Below are 23,165 nucleotides of genomic sequence, written 5' to 3' on the forward strand. Positions count from 1 at the left end.
GGTCTGTAAATAAAATAATTTGTAATTTTTGTAACTTACATTAAACAATTAAATGTACGTACGTTCTAGTTGCATAAACATAACATCTGAGGAGGTGTGGCCAAGGAGAGAGAGCCATGTCAATCATCTCTTTCTCCCATGCCAGAGACGCTTCCTCCCACTGAAATAAACATGCATCTCTTATCATAATGACTACATGTATAAACTCATTCATTCTGTTTCCTTATTTTTGTTGTCAGGTCCTACTGCGACTTTCAGGTTTTAAATACAAATCTGTCTCTCACTGATCATAAGTAACTTTCAACAGCTTTCAATTGTAGGGTCATAATGGCTTAGGCTGTAATCTTCTAATTTTCTATTTTTCGATTAAGAGTTATCTCATATATTTGTCTTCCGTTTCAATATTTGATTTACATAAAAGAAAATATTACTGAATCTGTTCTTTTAATTACCTCCCTTTATGGCTCTGACAATACCTGCTTTTATTAAACTAAAATCATAAATAAAATTTCAATTTCTGTGAAATATACAATATTTATCTCATTAATGTCTATTTTTTGAAGTTTATATGCAAATTAGTTAGTTCTCTTAAATCGGAAATAGGTGAAGGTCAGAAATGAGGGGCAACATCATGAGTGCAATTTTTTTTCTCAATTTCAAATAATGGACAAAGTTCCCACTATATACATATCGGGAAAAATGACCATAGCCTCTGACAGCCATGTTTTTGAATGGGAATAATTTGAATAATCTTGAACAAGGGTCACCTAAGGAATATTTGTGTGAAACTATTTCAGAATTGAACAAGAACATTTAAAGTTTCCACTTTATATGGCAGCCATAGTTTTTATGTATAAAAATAATTCAAATAGTGTTAGGAAAATTTGCCTGAAATTATTTCAAAATCTGTACTGGTTTAGGGGGAGATGTCGTTTGAAGATTTTTCTACTAAGCTCTGGCAATCCCTATGTGCAACCAAGCAGAACTGCTTAAATAACTTTGGAAAGAGGTTATATTATTTTATTAATTTTCTGCAGAGAAACATATGTCACAAGTGTGTATTGTCTACTGAAATAACCTGTTCAGTGCATCAATGTGCACATATAGGCCCCAGCTGATGTTTAATTTCCTTACATTTGAATTTTAAAGGAACTCCACATTTTTTGACAAGCCTTCAGTGTTAACTTGCTACAATTTGACTGTAATGGTAAAACTGTTCTGCCAGCATATATATATATGTATATATATTTATCAACAAATCAATATGTTTATTACACCAAAATACATCATTATTGACAGTATTAACGTTTTAAACAAGTGAGCATGTGCAACGCTTCATTAGTGGCACAGTATTATCTACGAAGGCAATTTTGTATTGTATGGTTGTTAAGTAGCAAATGGTTAACTATTTACAAAGCCTGCTGTATGTGACAGGGAAACATACCTCTGGCTTTTTATGAAGTACCCACAGCATTGTTATAGAATCAGCTCCTACGATGTTCCCATAGACATCTCTTCGTATCCCGCCCAACATGTATTCAAGGTTAAACTCTGTACCATATGCCGGACTGAAATTGTATATTTTAGATTATCTCATGACGTTAAATTTTCTGTACAGCCATATAAATAGAATTATGTCAGTGAAGTTGGAATGAAACTGGCCCATTGATTTCAGTGGAGATGCCATTTACAGCAGTTGCTGATATGTATTGGACAAACCCAATAAGACAGCAAAAGACAAGTCTGTCTCAGGTGAGCTAACAATAAAAATATAGATATCTAGTGCTTAATAATCAACTGCTAAGTGTCAAGTACAATTTATGTTTAAAGCGCAAAATAGAGCTTCTTGTCCTATAAATTCATCTCCTGTCTGTTGTTGCTAGCAAGCATGTGAATGTATAATTTGAAAGCTGTATTTGCAAATGAAACACTATTTCTCTCTGACACGATATTTAGTTTTCTTGTGATAAAATACTTAGCATGCTTCGAAGAGTATGGAGGAGATCCTAAACTTCAACTTACGTTCTACACAGAATTAAGTGGAGATGAGCAGTATTAGTTTGCTCATAAAATGTTTTTTTCTCAACTCATAGAAAACTATTGCAATGGGTACAACTTCATTTCATAAAAAAATCAAATGCTGCGGGACGTTTCATCAGACCGAAAATAAAAGTAAACCATATTCAGAATAAGCCTATCTGAAAACATTACAACAGACAATCTGCCAGTAGTCAAAGTACACAAGTACTTGCACAATATGGGCAAAAACTGTTTGATAGTGTTATGGCTATGTTGTCAAAATTGTCTAAACTGTCACATATATGCATGATTTATGAGATTTCTGTAACCTTGGACTGATATTTATGACTGTCAAAGGTAAATACATGGAACACTGACAGTCAGTGCCCTACATATACGTGACAAGAAGGTCAGCATGAGGTAACTAGTATACCTTTTATTAGAGTAACTCATACATGAAGAATGTCAGTGACAAGATGACTTTCTAGTGTATGTAATTCTATGTAATTCTGGCCTATATCTTGTAGCAACAGCACCTACGTGTATTAAAAACATATACATATCCAGACTGCTAAACATTGGTCCAATATAGCTAATATCAGTCCAGTGTTACAGTTCAATACCCTGTTCTATGATACATAAGTAAATACATGAACAAATATCATTGTGTGCCAAGTATGCCAGATCTTCTGAACATTGAATGGCAAATTTCTGATGAACCAAAATATTATCTGGTTTTTCAAACAATTTTTTTATTGGTCAATTTTGTCCACATTTCTCTTGGATATGCTTAAGAGTATGAACTTACTAACTGGCACTGCCAGTAATATATAATTAGAACAGAAATTTTTACAGTTGTATTTTAGCAGATCTATGCTGATCACTGAGGGCAGAGAGCATTATCCAAGTTCAACGATGATTTCAAGATGTTTGATATTCATAGGATACATGTGAGCGGGGATGCGGGGAAACAATGTCCAACAGTTTTCATGAAAGGTAAATTGAGAACTTATGTCCAGTGGTTATCAAGATACTATATTCAATGTCCAATGGTTTTCACAAATGGGAAATCCAGAAACTTTGTCCAAATCGTAAAAAAATCATATAGTGGATTAAAGGTGGTCAATCACATTTAAACAACATTTAATGACATTTTTTACTTTTTGTATATTCTGCTAGAGAATTATTTAAGGAACAAAAAGACCGAGTACATAGAGTTAGATTCCTATTTGAAATGTATATTTTATTATTTTTTATAAAATTTTGAAATTTAAACTCCCCTTTAATATGAAAGTATATAAAAGCTGGGTATTTTTTTTTATTTTGATACAATGTCTAGTTTTACATTTGCTTTTGATAGACATATCAACTATTGAACAATCTAAACCCCAAAATGCAAGTTAAAAGCTGTGTGTAGCTTCTGAATTCATTTATTTCCAATCTATTTTGGGTTGCAAAACCCAAGATAGGCAAAGGGAGGTAATAATAATTTTTAAAAACTTGCTTTTCTAATGAATTCCATCTTAATACATAATTTTTAATAAAAAATTTTTTAAAAAAATATATTACAATATGTCTAAAAATTTATACATTTCCTTAGGCAAAGTATTTTATCAAATTTATACTTATGATAAAAAAAAACTCTATCTTGGTTGGGCAACCGGGAAATAGGAAAATGAAATTTTAAAAATACTCCAGTGAAAAATCTAAATTTGTATTAAGTGTTAAGTGAACATAAATGAGTGTAAATGATCAGATGCTAAAGTTTCGAACAAATCCGTTACATGGCCAAAATCTGATTATCCACCTTTAAGGTTCACATCTATGTCAAATGTTAACATGGGTCAAACTGCATAATGCTAGATGTGTTTTGACAGTAATCTAACATGTTCTCAAATAAACAGTAAATACAGCAGGTGTGGTGAAGTATGTTGCCTCTGTTGAAGGCAATTAACACTGCCAGCAATATATAATTAACACAGACATTTTTACAGTTGCATTTTAGTTTGAGCAATAGTGTTATGTCCCTATTGAAGACAATAAAGCAGTACCTGTATTTAATGTTGGAGTTAACTTTCTGAAGAATATCAGCTAATGTTAGTTTATGTATTAATGTTCCATTGTTCTGCCACAGCTCCAGAATACTCTGCACTCTGCACATGTTTCCAACCCTAGAAGAAATGGGAAAAGAAGTATCAATATATAAGCATTTTATATAATGTGAACACTAGAAATCCATCAAAGGTTTACAAGATTTTTTTTTTTTTACATATATCAACTTACTTTCTGGGAATGTTTTTTTTACACTCTTGACAGAAATAACTAGGAAAATTTTGTAAACAAGAGGGCTATGATGGCCCAAATTTGTAAGTAATGACATTAGGTGATTCATGAAAATATGTCCATGTAAAGCTGCTTTTGCCAAGTTAACTGAACATTCATTTCTATTTTTAGCTATGGTGTGAACCTTTTATAGACAAAATTTAATAGAAAATGTCAATGGAAGGATGCTTCTCATCAAGTTTGGTGAACATACGTAAGTGTAGTCAGGCACAACCATCTGAACAAACTTGAGAAAGATCTGTCAAAAGATTCTCTGACAGGTGGCTATATATTTACAGGTATTAAGAAGAACTTTTTTTAACAAACTAAAGAAATTGACAATCCAAGAATGATGTGAACCAAGTTTAATGAAAACCCGCCAAGAGAGAATAAAGATTTTTTTTTCATTTTAGCTCTGGTGGCTCCAAATGCAGTCAAGTAGTGGCGAAAAGTTCCTCTAAGGATGCTACAAAATTTGATGAACACTGCTCTTATGGAGAGACTACAAAATTTGATGAACACTGCTCTTATGGAGAAGTTGTTTGAAGGTTTTTTTTTCTATTTTTTACCTCTAGAAATACAGTCAAGCAAAACAATTTGAAAAACAGGAAAGAGGTTCATCCATGACTGCTGCAGACCAGGTTTGCAGACAATCCATCATGCAGTTCACCAGCAGGTTTTTTCCTCTTTTTAATTCTGGCAGCCAATAAATGTAGTTGAAACTAGAAATGTGTCCATGGGACACAGATGCTCCCACTACATGATATTAAAATGGCAATTTTTTCCTAGGTCAGGGGCCATAACTCCTACAATACTGAATGAATCTGGATGCGAAACCCCAGATGCACAACTGCACATGCTGACCAACATTCCTGTAAACTTTGATCACTCTAGGTCAAGTACTTTTGGAGCTACGCGCAGCACAACATTAAAATGACCAATTTTTAACTAAGTCAGGGGCCATAACTCCTACACAACTGAATGAATCCAGACGTGAAACCACAGGTGCACAACTGCACATGCTGACCAACATTCCTGTAAAGTTTTGTGACTCTACATCAAATACTTTTGGAGCTAGGCGCGACACAACATTCTTGGAAGGACGGACGGATGGATGGACAGACAAGGGCAAATCTATATGCCCCCCACCCCCAAAGTGGAGGCATAAAAATCTGAACACACTTGAGAATGGTCTTTGCCAGGATGTTACAGACCAAATTTGGTATAATCATTACCAATAGTTTGAGAAGAAAAGATGTTCAAGTAAAACTGTGGACAATGGATAAGATGCCAAACCATCCATCTTTACTAACAGCTAACACTGAACTTTAGGCTGAGGTAAACTAATAATCTGTTTACCTATGCATACTTACTTCACACACACTGTATTGAGAGATTCATATCCGGGAAGTACGAAGACACGAGACTGAATGTACATGTCATACATCTGAAACGCAGTTAAACAAATTTCATATATTTTATAAAAAGAACAAGTGGACCAAATGGTCCTAGGTCGCTCACCTGAGAACAGCCGTAATAATCTTCCTGAAAATGACTATTAATTTTTTGTTTGTAATTTTTCAAGAAAGAAACAGAAAGGGGGCATTCTGGCTGCTGCATCCTTTACCTTAAACCTACTGATCTGAAAAGTAATAGGAGTTCTCACTCCATTTGGCCCACAAGTTTGAAGGGTGTAGGTTAACGGCTTCTAAACAAGTGCTATGGGAACATTTTTCAATGTTGAGGTCTAAGTGACCTTGACATAATAGACATGGAAAGCAGCCCCTATTGCATACATAAGGTTTTTCACAAGGTACTTCTTTGATTTGACCGGTTAACCTATTTTTTAACCCAAGATGACCCATTTTTGAACCTGACCTAGATTTCATCAAAACAATTGGCAGGATCAAATTTCATGAATATCCAGTCTAAAGTGCAGCCCCTAACGCTTACACAAGGTATTTCTTTGATTTGACTCGCTGACCTAGTTTTTGATCTAAGATGACCTATATCTGAACATGACCTAGATTTCACCAAGACAAACATTCTGATCAAATTTCATGAAAATCTAAAAAATGCAGCCCCTGTTGCATACACAAGATTATTCTTTGATTTGACCAGGCAACCTAGTTTTTGACCCAACATGACTCATATTTGAACTTGAACTATTTCATCAAAGCAAACATTTTCATTAAATTTCATGAACATCCTGCCTAAAATGTAGCCCCTATTGCATTCACAAAGTTTTTCTTTGATTACTAGGTGACCTAGTTTTTGACCCCAGACAACCCCTATTTGAACTCGACCTAGATTTCATCAAGATAAACATTCTGATCAAACTTCATGAAAATCCAGTGTAAAATGCCCGCCACTATTGCATGCACAAGGATTTTCTTTGATTTGACCTAATGACTAGTTTTTTAACCACAGATGACCCATATTCGAACTTGAACTAGATTTCATCAAGACAAACATTCTGATCAAATTTCATGAAGATCCAGTGTAAAATGCAGTCCCTATTGCATATACAAGGTTTTTCTTTGATTTGACAAGGTGTCCTAGTTTTTCACCCCAGATGACCCATATTTGAATTTGATCTAGATTTCATCCAGACAAACATTCTGATAAAATTTCATGAAGATTTGGTATAAAATGCAGTCCCTATTGCATACAAAAGGTTTTTCTTCGATTTGACCAGGTGACCTAGTTTTTGACCCAACATTACCCATATTTGAACTTCACCTAAATTTTATCAAAGCAAACATTTTGATCAAATTTCATGAACATCCTGCCTAAAATGTAGCCCTTATTGAATTCACAAAGTTTTTCTTGATTTTACAGGGTGACCTAGTTTTTTGACCCCAGACAACCCCTATTTGAACTCGACCTAGACTTCATCAAGACAAACATTCTGATCAAATTTCATGAAAATACAGTGTAAAATGCAGCCACTATTGCATACACAAGGTTTTTCTTTGATTTGATCTAGTGACCTAGTTTTTGAACCCAGATGACCCATATTCGGACTTGACCTAGACTTCATCCAGACAAACATTCTGATCAAATTTAATGAAGATCCAGTGTAAAATGCAGTCCTTATTGCATACATAAGGTTTTTCTTTGATTTGACATAGCGACCTAGTTTTTGACCCCAGAATACCCATATTCAAATCTGACCTAGATTTCATCAAGGCAACCATACTGAATAAATTTTAAGAATATCCAGTGTAAAACGCAGCCTGTATTGAGTACACAAGGTTTTTCTTTGATTTGACCTAGGGAACTAGTTTTTGATCCCAGATTACCCATATCTGAACTTGACCTAAATTTCATCAAGGCAACAATTCTGATTAAATTTTATGAATATCCAGTGTAAAATGCAGCCCCTATTGGGTACACAAGGTTTTTCTTTGATTTGACTGGGCGACCTAGTTTTTGACCCCAGATTATCCATATTCAAACTTGACCTAGTTTTTATCCAAACAAACATTCTGATCAAATTTCATGAAGATCTGGTGTAAAATGCAGTCCCTACTGCATATACAATGTTTTTCTTTGATTTGACCCAGTGACCTAGTTTCTGAACCCAGATGACCCATATTTGATTTTGACCTAGATTTCATCCAGACAAACATTCTGACCAAACTTTATAAAGATCAATTGAAAAATACAGCCTCTATCGCATACACAAGGTTTTTCTTTGATTTGACCTATTGACCTAGTTTCTGACCCCAGATGACCCATATTCGAACTTGGCCTAGATTTCAACAAGACAATCATTCTGACCAAATTTCATTAGATCAATTGAAAAATACAGCCTCTATCGCATACACGAACTAAATGTTGACAGACAGACACCGGACGCCAGACATCGAGCGATCACAATAACTCACCTGAGCATTGCTCAGGTGAGCTAACAAGATTTATGCCTGGCAATTAAAGTCCCTTATCTGAAAGGGGCTTTGTCATATTTGGTGCCAGAGGAATCACATTTTTTTTACATTGAAACTTAAATAACCTTCATATTTTCAGAACTACCTACCATCTATAAGTCAGGTTTCATGAAAAAATTTCTTGCACTTTGAAAGTTAACAAACAAGTTATTTTTTTAACGGACCAATAAATGGATAGACAGACAGATGAATGAATAGAAAAAAGAACGAAATAAAATGAACTCTATATTTTACATACTGCTTTTATCTATGTTCCAGATTTCAGGGAAAAATCTCTTGAACTTTTAAAGTTATGAAAGAATCCATCATTGGTGACTGACAGAAGGGTACAGAATGATGAACAGATGGTCATATTGAGTAAATAAAACAATGTGCAAGCTCTCTACATCATCTTCTGCCAATTACTCTAATTCTATATATTTTCACAATTTTGCCACATCAACAGAATAAAAGGACATCAATATCCTATGTATTAAAACCTAATCAAGTACCAAGTTTCATGAAAAAATATCTTGTACTTTTGAAGTTTTCACAAGACCACAATTTGTGTGGCTGACAGAACAGCATACAAACATCAGTAGGGGAATAAAAATAGAAATGTTTCCACACAGATGCTCCCTCCCCACACCCACAAATAAGAAAGGGCCATAACTCAAACATACTAGCTTCTTTATATATACATTACTTTCTTCAAGTATTTCAACATTATCAATAGTAACCATCTATGAAAGTTTAAACCAATTCTGCCTGACGATAGACAACTTTAAAACATAGGATTTAAGGGGTATCTGGATAAACAGGGAAAGGAAAACCTTTTAGGCCCCCTGAAATGGTATTTAGGAAACAGAATTTCACATAAATAAAATTCTTAATAAAAAGTAGTAGTACCTGAAAACAGTACAGATATGTCAAGCATAGAAACATGATACAAATTAGCTTATAAAGTGTAAAAGAAGGCACAGTGCAAAGTACAAAGGGAACAGGTATAAAGAATACAGATATGTATAATAGGTTCAGTCAACTTACAAATATGAAAGCCAGAAGGGTAGTATTTTTTATAAATGCGCGTCTCTTAATAGTTATGACTTCTACAATTTAAGTAAGACAAGAGAAAAGCATTATATTCATACTGCATTTATAGCCCATGGCGTCAGAACGTTGTGAGATGTTACAATGATAGAAGTGAAGCGATAGTTCTCTGGGAAATTTTTGTCCACCCATGCTTTTTCTGGTAACACTCTGGATGATTTGGGCACCCACAATTTGGCATCATCGGTAGTTTGTTCGAACTTGGTGAGGCCTACACCACAAAGTCCACATGCCAGCAGAGATATAAATATGGTGATAACAGGATGCCTCGCAACCAGCAGACCTAGTCTATAATATATAAATTGCAATCATGAAACTGTCTGAAAAAGAAACAAAAGGAATAGTTTTGTATAAACTTCTGTATCTTCTCTAGGTTTTGTACAAATGTACAACATGCAACATTAAAACAGAATCGTACACACATTTTATATTACTAGTATTTATAATACAAATTTCTTTAGGTTTATTCAAGCAAATAGTATGACAGAGTATTAAAATGCACCACAAAATAACTGTATTCTTTTGAATTTCCATGATGGTAATTATACAATGTTTTGCATGAAGAAAATTAGAAATAACAAGTATCTAGTTACAAACTGACAGTGGATGATATATAAGGCCAAGACAATGTGTTTAATGTCTAAATATATTATTAAATTAATGTACTAATAAGCTTTGATAATGTGGCAGTTGAGTCCAAAAAGTCCAGGGGTGTTCAAAGATAATCCGTCACAGATCTATTGTAAAGCAATCATTGGATTTACCTGTATTGGAAAATAAACGGTGTCAATTGTATTGGGGTCAACTGCCACATTATCAAAGTTTATTAGTAGCAGTATGCACAGTACTTGCGAGTTTAGACCACACTTTGTTTCCAGAGTGTAAGATTGTTATTATTCTATGTTTATAAAACTAAACTGAGAAGAGAATGACTGAATTAAGTTTGCAGATGAAGTTGTGAAAACAGGGCCTTAGTTAAAATTGTCCACCTGTCATCTTGTAGAATAGCTGTGTTATACCAGTATTATCACAATGATTTGCACCAAGTTCATGTGGGAGGAAAAAGTAGGTCACTAGGTCGTGGTGGGTCTTTTATATAGCTGTGATATAGCTTTGTTTTTTTGTCCTCCCTATCCCCTTACATTTAACATACTTATAAATTAAATTTCCTTTATATTCTTCCTCACAGCGATAGTTGAAACTTTAAAGGACGGGATATGATAAGGACCAAAAATGGCCCCCACTAAATATGCATGTAAAACAACACCATTCCATTGGTAATTTACTATATTTTTCAAAATCCACCATGATATAATGACCAGACGTCCGTAATGACCCAAAAATAATGTATTATTACATCTATCTAAGACTTACGCTGAAAAGATATTTGATCATTTAGAATGGGGGTATAGAAAACTATTTTGCAATATATCTTAGTTTATATTGCTGAACCCTATAAATTGTATGTCCTCACAATACTCCGTGATCCAACTTCTTGAAACGAATTTTTATTTTGTATTCTAAGACAGAATGATCGTGTAAAAACAAGAAAAACAAGGGAGATAACTCTTTCATGTAAGGACGACCGAAAACTCTTTTAAGAAATAAGATTTCTTTTAATTTTATACATCTACATAGGCTTATTCTTTAACTATTATGTCTGTTTCGTTTTATTTCGTATCAAGAAAATTTCTAAAACTAAAATCGAAAACTTTCATTTCATATGCGTTACCATAGCAACATAGAAACAGTTTTGCATTTATTGGATCTGTAGTGATTAAGCGAGTTATTTCACATACTTGATGATATATTAACTTTTAAAAAACATTTTTTGCTTCTATATCTCCTTACATATTTAATGTCGTTGTTTTCTTTTTTTTGTTTCGTATACGGAATGTTCTTCTTGTGTGACGTTCGTGTAAAACAAAACCTCCGTCAAATAAATCAGGAGGCAGGACTTTGTCATACAAGTTTCCATTTTTCATATTTTCGGTGATTTTTTTATTTAAATATGTAATTAAGTATTTTCATCAAGCAAGTTGAAAAAACGACAGTGTTCATTTTACTTGAATAAATAATACACGAATTGCATAATATTATTAAATCCTTAGCACATCATTATTTAAAACACGTACCCGCAGAAACGTCGCCGGAAACGAGTTAGACCGGTATTACAACTATGGAAGCATATGTATGTAGTTTATTCAAATTAATTTCTTGGATTAAATCAAAAACGTTTCCTTTAACACGAAACTATAATATCGATATGAGAAGCACAAAATATACATTAGCGTATGTAAAATCATTACGGAAGGATTGACATGAAAGGCACGTGCGGTTTCCCGCCAAAATGCCCTTATATATGTAACGTAAAATGCTTCTGATTTCCTGCAAAAGATTTTGGATTGTAGATCAAAGAAAACTATTTGATTTTACTCTATTATATTCCAATTACATTTATATTATATATTGCGTTTATAATAAAATCAGTTTACAAGATGACCTGGGATACCCCAAATAGTAACATTTGTATGCAAGCATGAAGACATTTGATATTATTCTAATGGTATTGAACACTGAATTCGTCATAACAGTAGGTATAATTTGTTTTTAAACAAAATAACAATAGGTCATGGTTGCACAGTGAGAAGCAGATGACTCGGCTTTTCTCTGGATTACCGCTTTTTCCTTCCTCGAATAGAAAGACAGACAGATTCGAGACGAAACAGCTGCAACGATAAAGAACCGGCATAGTTGCTCAGTACGCACGTGTTAGTCAAAGAAAAATCTGCGCACGTGCACATCTATAAGCTAATAAGTGATCTCTATAGTAAGCTTCCCATCATGCCGAGTGTTATGTGCGCAGAGGTATTTTTACACTAATACGTGTGCAGATGTTTGATACTATTACATGCGAACGTAACACGTAACGTAATTCTTATAATGTGCGCAAGTAATAGATATTACGAGAGCACAAGGTAACTAATATGACGTGCGCACGTTTTAGTATGACAAAAACATCCATGCCCCCCTCTGTGATACCTTAACTACATGTATAGACATTCCTTGTGTTTTTTTTAAATCATTCCTGTTATTCTAGAAAAGAAAGAGAAAAAAAAACACACACCTGTATATGTGCCTTCATTTCAAAAGCGTTTTCATTAACAGTGCATAGAGCCTAGCTAGTCCGGGCCCGCTTCGACTACGCGGGGTGGGGGCTGGTATTGGGTTTGATCTCCGGCCCCGTCATACCAGAGAGGTGAGAAATATTACCAGTAACTCCCTTGCTTAGATGTTTGTCATTAAAAGGGAAACTGGTTTCTCTGCTCCTACCCTGATGGATTCATCAGGAATGAAATGTCAAAATTGATTTATGTAAGTTATATAACGCTATATATATATATAAGTTGTAGAATTTGCTTCACAAGCTAAATAAGGACACCGTAGATTTGCGGATCGCAGGATTGCGAGTGCGATCCCCGGGCGAGGCTTTTCTTCTCCGCCACGATTTGATAGTGGGTATTGTGACTATAAGTATTCGTCCTCTATCTCATAATTAAGTGGGGAAGTTGACAACTACATGCGGAGATCAGGTTTTTACTGGTACGAAATCCAGGAACTCTGGTTGAGTTAATTGTCAGTTACTGTTGAAAAAACAGCGTTAAAACGCAAAACAAAACAAATCACAATCAACCTATAATAAATTATTAACAAGAGCACCGCCTTGCGGGTGCTGACGCTCATCTGATTTTTTTTTGTATAATAGAAATATTGTCCTACCCATGATTTTCTAAGTCTAAAAAGGGCCATCATTCTTGCAAAAAGCAGGATAGAGTTATGTTTCTTGATGTACAGTGTCCACTTATGATGGTGAAAAACTGTTGCAAGTTTTAAAGCAATAGCTGATAGTTTATGAGAAAAGTTGACTTAAACATAATATTCAACCAAGAAAATGATTTTTCTAAGTCCAAAAGGCGCAATAATTATTGCAAAAAGCAGGATGGAGTTATGTTGCTTGCTGTACAGGGTCAGCTTATGATGGTGAACAAGTGTTGCAAGTTTCAAAGCAATAGCTTTGATAGTTTAAGAGAAAAAGTTTACCTAAACATAAAACTTAACCAAGAAATCTGATATTTTTTAAGTCCAAAAGGGGCCATAAATCTTGCAAAAAGCAGAATGGAGTTATGTTTCTTGCTGTATAGGGTCAGCTTATGATGGTGAACAAGTGTTGCAAGTTTTAAAGCAATAGCTTTGATAGTTTAGGATAAAAGCTGACCTAAACATAAAACTGAACCAAGAAAACTGATTTTCTAAGTCCAAAAGGGGCAATAATTCTTGCAATAAGCAAGATGGAGTTATGTTTCTTGATGTACAGGGTCTGCTTATGATGGTGAACAAGTATTCCAAGTTTCAAAGCAATAGCTTTGATAGTTTAGGAGAAAAGTTGACCTAAACATAAAACTTAACCAAGAAATCTGATATTTTCTAAGTACAAAAGGGGCCATAAATCTTGCAAAAAGCAAGATGGAGTTATGTTTCTTGCTATACAGGGTCAGCTTATGATGGTGAACAAGTATTCCAAGTTTCAAAGCAATAGCTTTGATAGTTTAGGAGAAAAGCTGACCTAAACATAAAACTTAACCAAGAAATCTGACATTTTCTAAGTACAAAAGGGGCCATAAATCTTGCAAAAAGCAAGATGGAGTTATGTTTCTTGCTATACAGGGTCAGCTTATGATGGTGAACAAGTATTCCAAGTTTCAAAGCAATAGCTTTGATAGTTTAGGAGAAAAGCTGACCTAAACATAAAACTTAACCAGGCAACGCCGACGCTGACGCCGACGCCGACGCCGACAACCGCTCAAGTGATGACAATAACTCATCATTTTTTTTCAAAAAATCAGATGAGCTAAAAACAATAATAAGATGACGCGTCTTCCGGTGTTTTAGATATTCTTTAAACACAAATTTAGCTTAGCTATTGTGATTTTAAAAAAAATGGTTATATAGGGAGTTTAACTTTTAATCATAAAATAAAATATTTCCCACCGGAAATGACATGTCAGTGACATTAATTACTTAACATACATTTATTTATGAAACTTCGTATGGCGATGAAGCGGAATATTTTAAAATTGATGAAACAATTCTGAGTTGTTGACTTTCTATTTTTCATACGTCATAAAAAAGAAGTATAAAAACACATGTTTACAACTTTATCACAGACATACAGTAAAAGAATTATTGACTAATTATATAAATAACGCGGTTAAATGGTTTAAAATATTTTAACTGGCGGCTAAAAATATTAAATCTAAATATGGTTTGCAACTCACCATATAAGAATAGTACTTTCTGTCGTTTTTGACAGAAAAAAGTTTTATAGGATTTGTTGGGAATCAATCTCGCATACCACCAACACCAGGCATAAAATTTCCTTTCAATAGTCGTGCGTACCGATTGCGTCACAGAGACTTCTGTACAAAGACGTCATCATTTTTATATAAAAGAACTATCTACACGTGTCTACTGGTTGCGGTGTGCATGAGTTATCTTTCTTGTCTCTATAACATTTATGTAAACAATAAAAATTTTCGTTTTAAACAACTTTAATTACACATTATTTCTTTTAAAATGTCGCTTAAACAAAATCAACTTGCATATAATCCCGAAATACAGTTCATGTAGATCTAAAACATGTAACTGATCATTAAAATGTCTAGATGTACTTTCACTTTCACTTTTGCATTAAACTTGGCTCTAAACATTTAATTTTCTTATAAAACAATTCATGACTATCTGTTTCATGATTAGAACAAAACTCCCGCGTATCTGTTTGATGCTCGGTTGCTTAGAGATGAGCACGTTATCCTGTTTCCTTCAAAGAAAAGTGAGGCTAAAAATTGTGAAAATCGTGGAAATTCAATACGAGCCGGAGCGGGTGTCAAGCTGATTTTTTCTGAAAATGTATATTTTAGTAACTTTATTTTCTCAGCAAAACTTCAGCTTGACGCCAGGTCCGGCTCACAATGAAAATTGAGCATGTAGTGTGTAAATTGCGTGCAAAAATGGTAAATGTCACGGACCTCGACTATTTTAAAGGTCTGAGTCGTACAAATAACTTGGTTTTGAAGTTTTTAAAAGTCATAGTTTAACGATTATGGTCTTCTTTTTTGTTTTAGACAGGTAAAACTTCAATTATGGAGTTTTCATATTCTAATTATTTAGGGGGCCATTTCGCATATCTTATCATATCCCGTCCTTTAAAGATACTTTAAGAAATACAAATTTTGTGGCCATAAATATTCAGTTCATGGAGAAATAGTAAGATTTTTGCTCATGTAAACTTGGGGAAATTGTTTTAATAAAATCTGGTAAATTGCGTCATAAAGTTGCACTAATGTCAACCAAATTATATTTAAAGTTTTAAAAGTAACGGGAGTAACAGACAACATGCGACAGAGTATTGCAGTCGCAATACAGAAGTCCCCTACCGGTGAAAAATAAATTTTACTTGACTTTTAATAAAGACCTTGACATTTGACCCACAACCTTGGGTCATGTACGTGACATGTATTCTAATCATGAGGAACATTTCTGTGTAGTACTAAAAGAATCCATCAATGCAATTAAAGTTAGGAGCAGAAACAAATTTTTACTTGACCCTGAACAGTGGCCTTGACCTTTAACTGACAAGCATAGATCATGCGCTGACACACTGTCTCATCATGGGGAACATTTGTGTATAGCACTAAGATAATCCACCAATGCATATAAAAGTTATGGAGAAGAAACAATTTTTACTTGACCTTCAATAGTGACCTTGACCTTTAAGCACAAGTTGTGTATGTGCATAATCTACATATTGCCCTCTATACACATACCAAGTTTTAAGAAACCTAACTTTAATACATTTTTAGTTATCACAGGATCCAGATTTGCAGATGTCCGGACAGACGGACATATGGATGGATGGGCAAAGGGCATTCCTATAGTCCCCTTACGTGTTTCACCTGTAAGGGACTAAAAATAGCTGACATCAAAGATCTATTCTAACATGTCTGTTAATCAAGCATTTTATTTTGAAAGATAAACAATGGCTGAGGCACAGACCTGTGAGAGAGCAAAATGACCTCAATTCTGATCTCAAATTGCCAAAGGACGTCCAATTCATACCTACTCAGATGAAAAAATTCCAGCTTAATAATATTGTAACATTTCTAGGAGTATGTTAGAATGAAAATACACAATCACTGATTTGAAACCTCTGGTCTATTTACGAAATGGGCTTCTCTGGGAAAATCACCTTTTTGATGAATTTTTTGCAAACTCTAAGAATTGAGAAGTTCTTCTTGAAACACTGTCGCCTAGATTTCTATGGAATGGATATGCTTTTATAGACCATTGCATATACAGAACTGTTCCATAATGGAATCAAGTAACAAGGATGATACATTTGCCCTGTTTAAATCTCTTTTAGAGATAGAAAGTTACCTTTTCTTGTAAGATAGAAAGATAGAAGACAGTATTTTACCATAAGTGCAAAACTGATTCTTATCATAGTCTCATTAAGATATAAATGCATTGTGAAAATTCTTGAAAATGACCTTATTTGAACTCGAAAGCTTAATAAAATGGTAAGTTTGGAAGACATGTATTTGATGAATGTACATGTTTTGGCAAGCAAATGAACATCTATGGATTATATTATCTTCACTGAGGATAAGAAATTGTGGGGGAAGAGGATGTCAGGCTACCAGAAGATGGCAGCTGGTCTTGAGACTTGGTATCTTTCTACTCCCCCACTCCCACGTCGGAGTTAGGGTTGAGTAGCCGCCTCGCAGCACACTGACCGGGAAAGTATATTCATATATGTATGTTTCCCTTGTAAGAATTAAAGAAAATTGATAGTTTATATGACTGAAGTTGAGTTGAACAGGGTATAATTATAAAGATGATTTGCAGTTTTTTGCTTTACAGTATAAATATGTGCTGTTTTCATTTACTTTGAAATGTAGTTAAGTACATGCACAATGTGTTGGTGTTAAAGCTAGAAAACGTGTTAACAATGTCAATACATGACAATGCAGATAACAAATCCTAAATGTGAATTTATGTATTTGTTTTTCCTTTCTTCCCTTGATTTACTTTGATTATAGGATAAATGATTTATTTACGTTTGAGCGTAGCGAATTAGGAAATAATTTGAAATATTTTACATCAAAACCAATCCATTGTTGAAATCAACCATAAGGAGGACAGAAGTGCTGACTCTTTGACACTTATTACATGGGATATAATAGATTCCTGGCTACATAATTATATACCATCTACATAATGGCTACAAGACATTATTCTAATTCTGCATAAATATAAAGGCAAATCAATGTACAGTTCGTTTTTGTAAACATCATGTTTGTAAACATTAAAGATTGCGTTTTGTAACCTTAATTCAGGGTTCCATATTCTAATGTGTCTTGTATAAGAAAACCGTGAGCTCAAGCTAAAACAAAACATAATCAAAAAGTAGAAAGGTCATTTTGCAAGTAGAGAAAATTTGGTTTGGAAACGTGTAAACACGTATGACCTAGTAATCGAACTGTAGTAAGGTGTTACAAATCATAATATCAAATGAAAGCTAAAAATAGTAGTCATACTTAGGGGGTCATCCAGGGAAATTTTTCAGAGAATTTGAAGTCAGAATGGCTAACTTTTGGAATAACTGACAGTTATGGAGGCAGTTTAATAACCTGCAAACTTATCCCTTTTCTGAAATTTAGTTTTTTTTCCCATATAATGTATACCAATTAAAGCCAAAGTCATATATACTTCTTCAGACTTACAAGCATCTATTAATAGTTTCAACAATATAACTTACTTATAAAATGTTGTCTCTAGAACCTGTATAATCTTGTTACTACATCGCTGCAGACATGAAGGATCATACTCCTTTACATAAACCTCTCTGCACTGGTAGTATAACTCCGGCTCCCTAGGATCCCGGTTATCATTCTCCACCACAGTGACAAGGTTGATCTGCTCATGTGCCATTATTCCAAACTCTACCGGCTCATCAGGTTGATTATATCAGCTGTTAGATCTCATCTGCAAAACAATAACAAAAAATCTTGACCTACTTTTCATAGAGAAAAAAATTCTGATAAAGATTTATGATTATAAAGTAGAAAATGTGGCCTATATAGTATATAGTGCTATTACAAGTTTTCTGTGATTTGACCTAGTGGCCTATTTTAAGAGTTTCAAACTTTACTTTGACTTCATAGAAACAAACATTCACAAGACATATAGTAGTCGCAACTTGACCCCGATGGTTGACCTTTGCATAATAATACATAATGAGGCACAACTTATTATTGAAAAGGAGTGTACTTAAACAAGAGCTGCACGAGAAAAAGGAAATATAAATTTGTGTAAATATAAATTAGTGTATTGGAAAGTTTTAACTGATCAAATGAAAGTATTATACTTTGATACTGCACTGTATACAAACTAATTCCATATAAATATACACGGCTACCCTAAGCACCCTTGATTTCTACCGGTATAATGAAATAACCGACATGAATAATCAGCCTAAGGTCAACCATCGCGGTCAAGTTGCGACTACTATTCAAAGGACACAGGGTGATCATAATAGCTCACTTTGAGCACTGTGTGTTCAGGTGAGCTAAAAATGCATGCTTTCGTATCATTTTTGCATTCACCAGGCAAACAACTTTCCTTTTCATACCACACTATTATTATTCTTGGCCTAGCTTACATTATTAAAGTTTAAACACATTATAAAATCAAACCAAAAAGAGTATTATAAATAAATTAGCAAAATATACATATATTTAGCAAACTATAAACGAGAAAATGTTTCATAACTGTATAAAGTTTTTCGTTTTATGACTATCTTCATTGTATTTTGTCATACATTAATAGTATGTAACTTATACCCTGTTATTCATTATTTTCATACTTTTCTCATTTATTAACTTTTTGAAACCTTGTTTGTAGTGTCATATTACAATGTTATATTCCATGTCCGGCAATGAACATACTGTATGTTTTTGCCTAAATAAATTATCTTGAATCTCTCTTGAATCTTTGTATTTCAAAAAAGACAGGCAGAATGCATCTTCTGTTTATAAATTGTTCTTATCAGTTTTTTTTAATATACTGAAAACACATTTTACATTAGGAAATATGCCAATAAAATATTTTAGGAATGAAGAAATAATATTTTTCCATGAATATGACAATATTTGACATAAAAATAATATTCAATTACCTGCAAATGATATTCTTAATCAAATCTTTACCAATTCAGAGGTGTTAAGCTTAGGGTATTTTGTTTGACTTTTTCAAATTTTTGTTAGTAAAAAAATTACATTTCTTCTACACTTGTTGTATCCAAACTTGCTTTTATATTTGTTTTTAAGATTTTTGTTGCCTACAAAAATTTAATTTTAGTATAATTTAAAAACTCAGTGTAATGATAAAAAGGTTCCCGAAACCTAAACCATACGCCACAGAAATTAAGTTGACTGGCTTACTGATTTTGTACCACTTTAAAGACTATTGAAAATTTAACAATTCAAAAGAAAAAATCCATCGACCTAAAAAATGCAACAATACTTTTTATATATAATACACTATATACCTAGCAAGGAAGTAAGATCCGAAGTTCAATAACTGTGCCCAACTTAATATCCCCTACTTATATCCACCAGCCCTACTTAATTATAACAAAACATCCAAATTCATTACCTTATCTCTCACCTCAGAGGTTAATGTGTACTCTTAGGATAGTGTGTACTTTAAAACTGTTAACATTTTTTTCCCTGTCAAAATACTGACACAATATATGCTCTACCTTTTAGTACTTATAAATTTTAAGTTTAATAGTCCTAAAATAATACTTGACAGAGGCTTAAAAACTACAAAGTGTGAATATACCTGTGGTGTGAGCCCACCTGTCTAAAAAGATCACATAATTTCATTTCCCAAAGTTGGTCTCTACAGACAGGCTGACTGTACTTTTCCGTCATTCTGATGTTTTGTTCTATTTATTTTTATCATATAAAATCATTTTTAAATCCAATTACAGACAAAAGATGGACATACAATGGTCCTTAACGCTCACCATAAGCACACTTTTTATGAACAGATGAAAGAAATAACTTCACCAGAAAACTTGTATTTTTTCCTGATCACAGCAGCAGTATTTATGCCTGAGGTCCTTTGTTTAACTGCAAGTACCCTACTAATTGTGTACCAAACACAACACTTTTGTTTGTACATTTCTGACAGTCTGGAATGCACTGGATCAATTTATTTTTTCATACACAATTATCAACTAATGAAAACACTGCCTTCATTAAAAAAAAAATACCATAATCTTGAGGTATGTCTCTTCATAACTATAATTCTTACTTGCTTGTTAATATATTCCTTGCTGCATACAATAAATTCAACATAAAGGTATAGAGGCTTAATTTCTCAGTTTTAGAAACCAAAAGATTTTGTGACTGAATAATAATCCCATTGATTTACTACTAGGTAAAAGGTTATTTATCACAAAATGCAAGCTCTCTGCAAGCACTCAGATAAACTAATTTTATAAAGCACTATTATACAATATTTACATTATAGATTAGATTTACTTGCAATTATGTAAATATGTAATAATATGTTATGTAAAGCACTTGGTAATTAAATTATGTGCTGATAAAACTGTATATACACTTAACATGATACCCCCAGATTTGCAAATTTATAGTGTGTTTTATCTTTTAGAGATCATATGTTACTTTTAGTTGAAATATTAACAACATCTGTGTGAAGTTACATAAAAATCAAACTTCCTGTATAACAAGAGCTGTCTGTAAGACAGCCAAGCTCGACTATTCGAAATATTGTCACAGAAGCAGGAAATTATTACCCAAAATGTTAAATATCAAAAGAGTTTTAAGTTCGAAAGTGGACATAATTTGACCAAAATGCATATCAGAGTTATGGGACTTGATGCTATCAACTATACTGACGAGATAAAGAAACGCCTCATTGAAATTTGGCGTTATTTTTTTCCTAACGCTTTTAATTGTTGTGAAATGTAGTAAATCTACATGTACTCTGACCGACAAACACAGTGAACAAAAACTCGCGCAATTTCATTCAGCCATTTGTTCACTTTATGTACCTGGTCATGATTTCCTCGTGCAGTCCGTGCATGTAAACCATGTGGTTTGATTGAACGATTTTTGCACATGTACATGTGTAATACGACACACAACCATATTTTCAGCTATTCTCTGAAAAAAACATTAGTTTTCGTAGTGCCGAGGCTGAATTCTGAAGACAGGGCTCAGGTTTTGGCTATGCTTGAATGTGGGCGAACGCAGGAACAAGTTGCTAGACGTTTTAACGTCTCTCGTTTGACAATTGTGCGTCTTATTCGACGTGTTAGAGACACGGGAACGTCTATCGATAGACCAGGGTTCGGGTTTAGACCGCGTGTAACGTCAATACGACAGGATAATTATATACGTCAACGTCATTTACGTGACAGATTTGTGACGGCGCAATCTACATCACGTATAGTTGTAGGTAACCGTGGACGTCCAATTAGTCGACATACAGTGAGAAATCGACTCAGAGAACGCGGAATTACCTGTCGTAGGCCCTACCACGGTCTAATTCTAACGTTACGCCACCATCAACAACGTCTTATTTGGGCCCGCAACCATTGCGGCCAGCGTTGGCAGAACGTAGTGTTCAGTGACGAGTCGCGTTTCAACTTGTGGAACGCCGACGGACGTATCCGTGTCTATAGACGACGCCATGAACGCTACGCAAACAATTGCGTTTTGGAGCACAATCATTACGGTGGAGGTGGAGTAATGGTGTGGGCAGCAATCAACCATAGGTTTAAGTCCCAACTCGTCGTTTGCCAAGGTAATCTCACAGCCAGGCGTTACATCGACCAGATATTACGTCATGTAGTTGTCCCTTTATTCCGTCAACGTCAAGGATTAGTCTATCAGCACGACAACGCGCGACCTCACGTTGCACGCGTCACCAATGACTTTCTACAGGCTAGAAACATTAATGTTTTACCTTGGCCGGCGTGTTCACCGGACTGCAATCCGATTGAACATGCTTGGGATTATCTCGGACGGCGGTTACGCCAACGTCAACCCCAGCCAGCAAACGTCCGGGAACTGGTAGCAGCGCTGCACCAGGAGTGGGCCAGAATCCCACGGTATCTGTTACGCAACTGGTGCGGCTCTATGAGGCGTCGCCTTGCTGCTGTGGTTGCTAGCAGAGGTGGCCACACGCGCTACTGATTTTTCAAATGCAATTTCTCCGACCGGGCTATTAAAATTCAAGATTTAAGCATAATGCGACAATAAAATGATTTCTTATTGACCATAAATTCTTGTAAAGCATCTAATTTGCGAATGGAATTGTTCTTTTCTAATTTTGAATCACGGTTAACGAAAAATTGTATACCGAGTTTGAATGAGGCGTTTCTTTATCTCGTCAGTGTAGTTTTATAACCCAAAAGAAACATGTGAAGTTTTAATTCCATATCTGCATTAGTTTTGGAGATAGTAACTTGCGTGTAAAACTTTAACCAGAATTTTCTAAGTCCAAAAGGGGGCATAATTTGCTCAAAATACATGTTAGAGTTATGGAACTTGACCTAGTGAGGTTGGTAATTGACCTAGAAAAAGAATAAATAAGTTTCAAAGCTATATGCCTTTAAATGAT

The 23,165-nt window shown here is 34.2% G+C and overlaps 1 protein-coding gene across 7 annotated transcripts in view; it reads right to left on the reverse strand.

Annotated features, from left to right (window-relative positions):
* The window catches only part of LOC123525865 (protein patched homolog 1-like), a 91,113-nt gene that overhangs the window by 34,442 nt on the left and 33,506 nt on the right, over positions 1 to 23,165 (reverse strand). For 4 of the 7 annotated variants that reach the window (XM_053538057.1, XM_053538053.1, XM_053538055.1 and 1 more), the window contains exons 2-7: positions 18,262 to 18,488; positions 9,425 to 9,671; positions 5,715 to 5,788; positions 4,071 to 4,190; positions 1,445 to 1,568; positions 63 to 160 (exon numbers count right to left, since the gene is read on the reverse strand). In XM_053538057.1, coding sequence (XP_053394032.1) covers positions 63 to 160; positions 1,445 to 1,568; positions 4,071 to 4,190; positions 5,715 to 5,788; positions 9,425 to 9,671; positions 18,262 to 18,434 — 836 coding nt within the window. In that variant the 5' untranslated portion in view covers positions 18,435 to 18,488. Of the gene's footprint in view, positions 1 to 62; positions 161 to 1,444; positions 1,569 to 4,070; positions 4,191 to 5,714; positions 5,789 to 9,424; positions 9,672 to 18,261; positions 18,489 to 20,052; positions 20,204 to 20,825; positions 20,976 to 23,165 lie in introns of those variants that run through there. The other 3 variants (XM_053538056.1, XM_053538054.1, XM_053538060.1) reach the window with 3 other exon arrangements.

Source organism: Mercenaria mercenaria, chromosome 3 (assembly GCF_021730395.1).
Source record: "Mercenaria mercenaria strain notata chromosome 3, MADL_Memer_1, whole genome shotgun sequence".
Taxonomy (NCBI): Eukaryota; Metazoa; Mollusca; class Bivalvia; order Venerida; family Veneridae; genus Mercenaria; species Mercenaria mercenaria.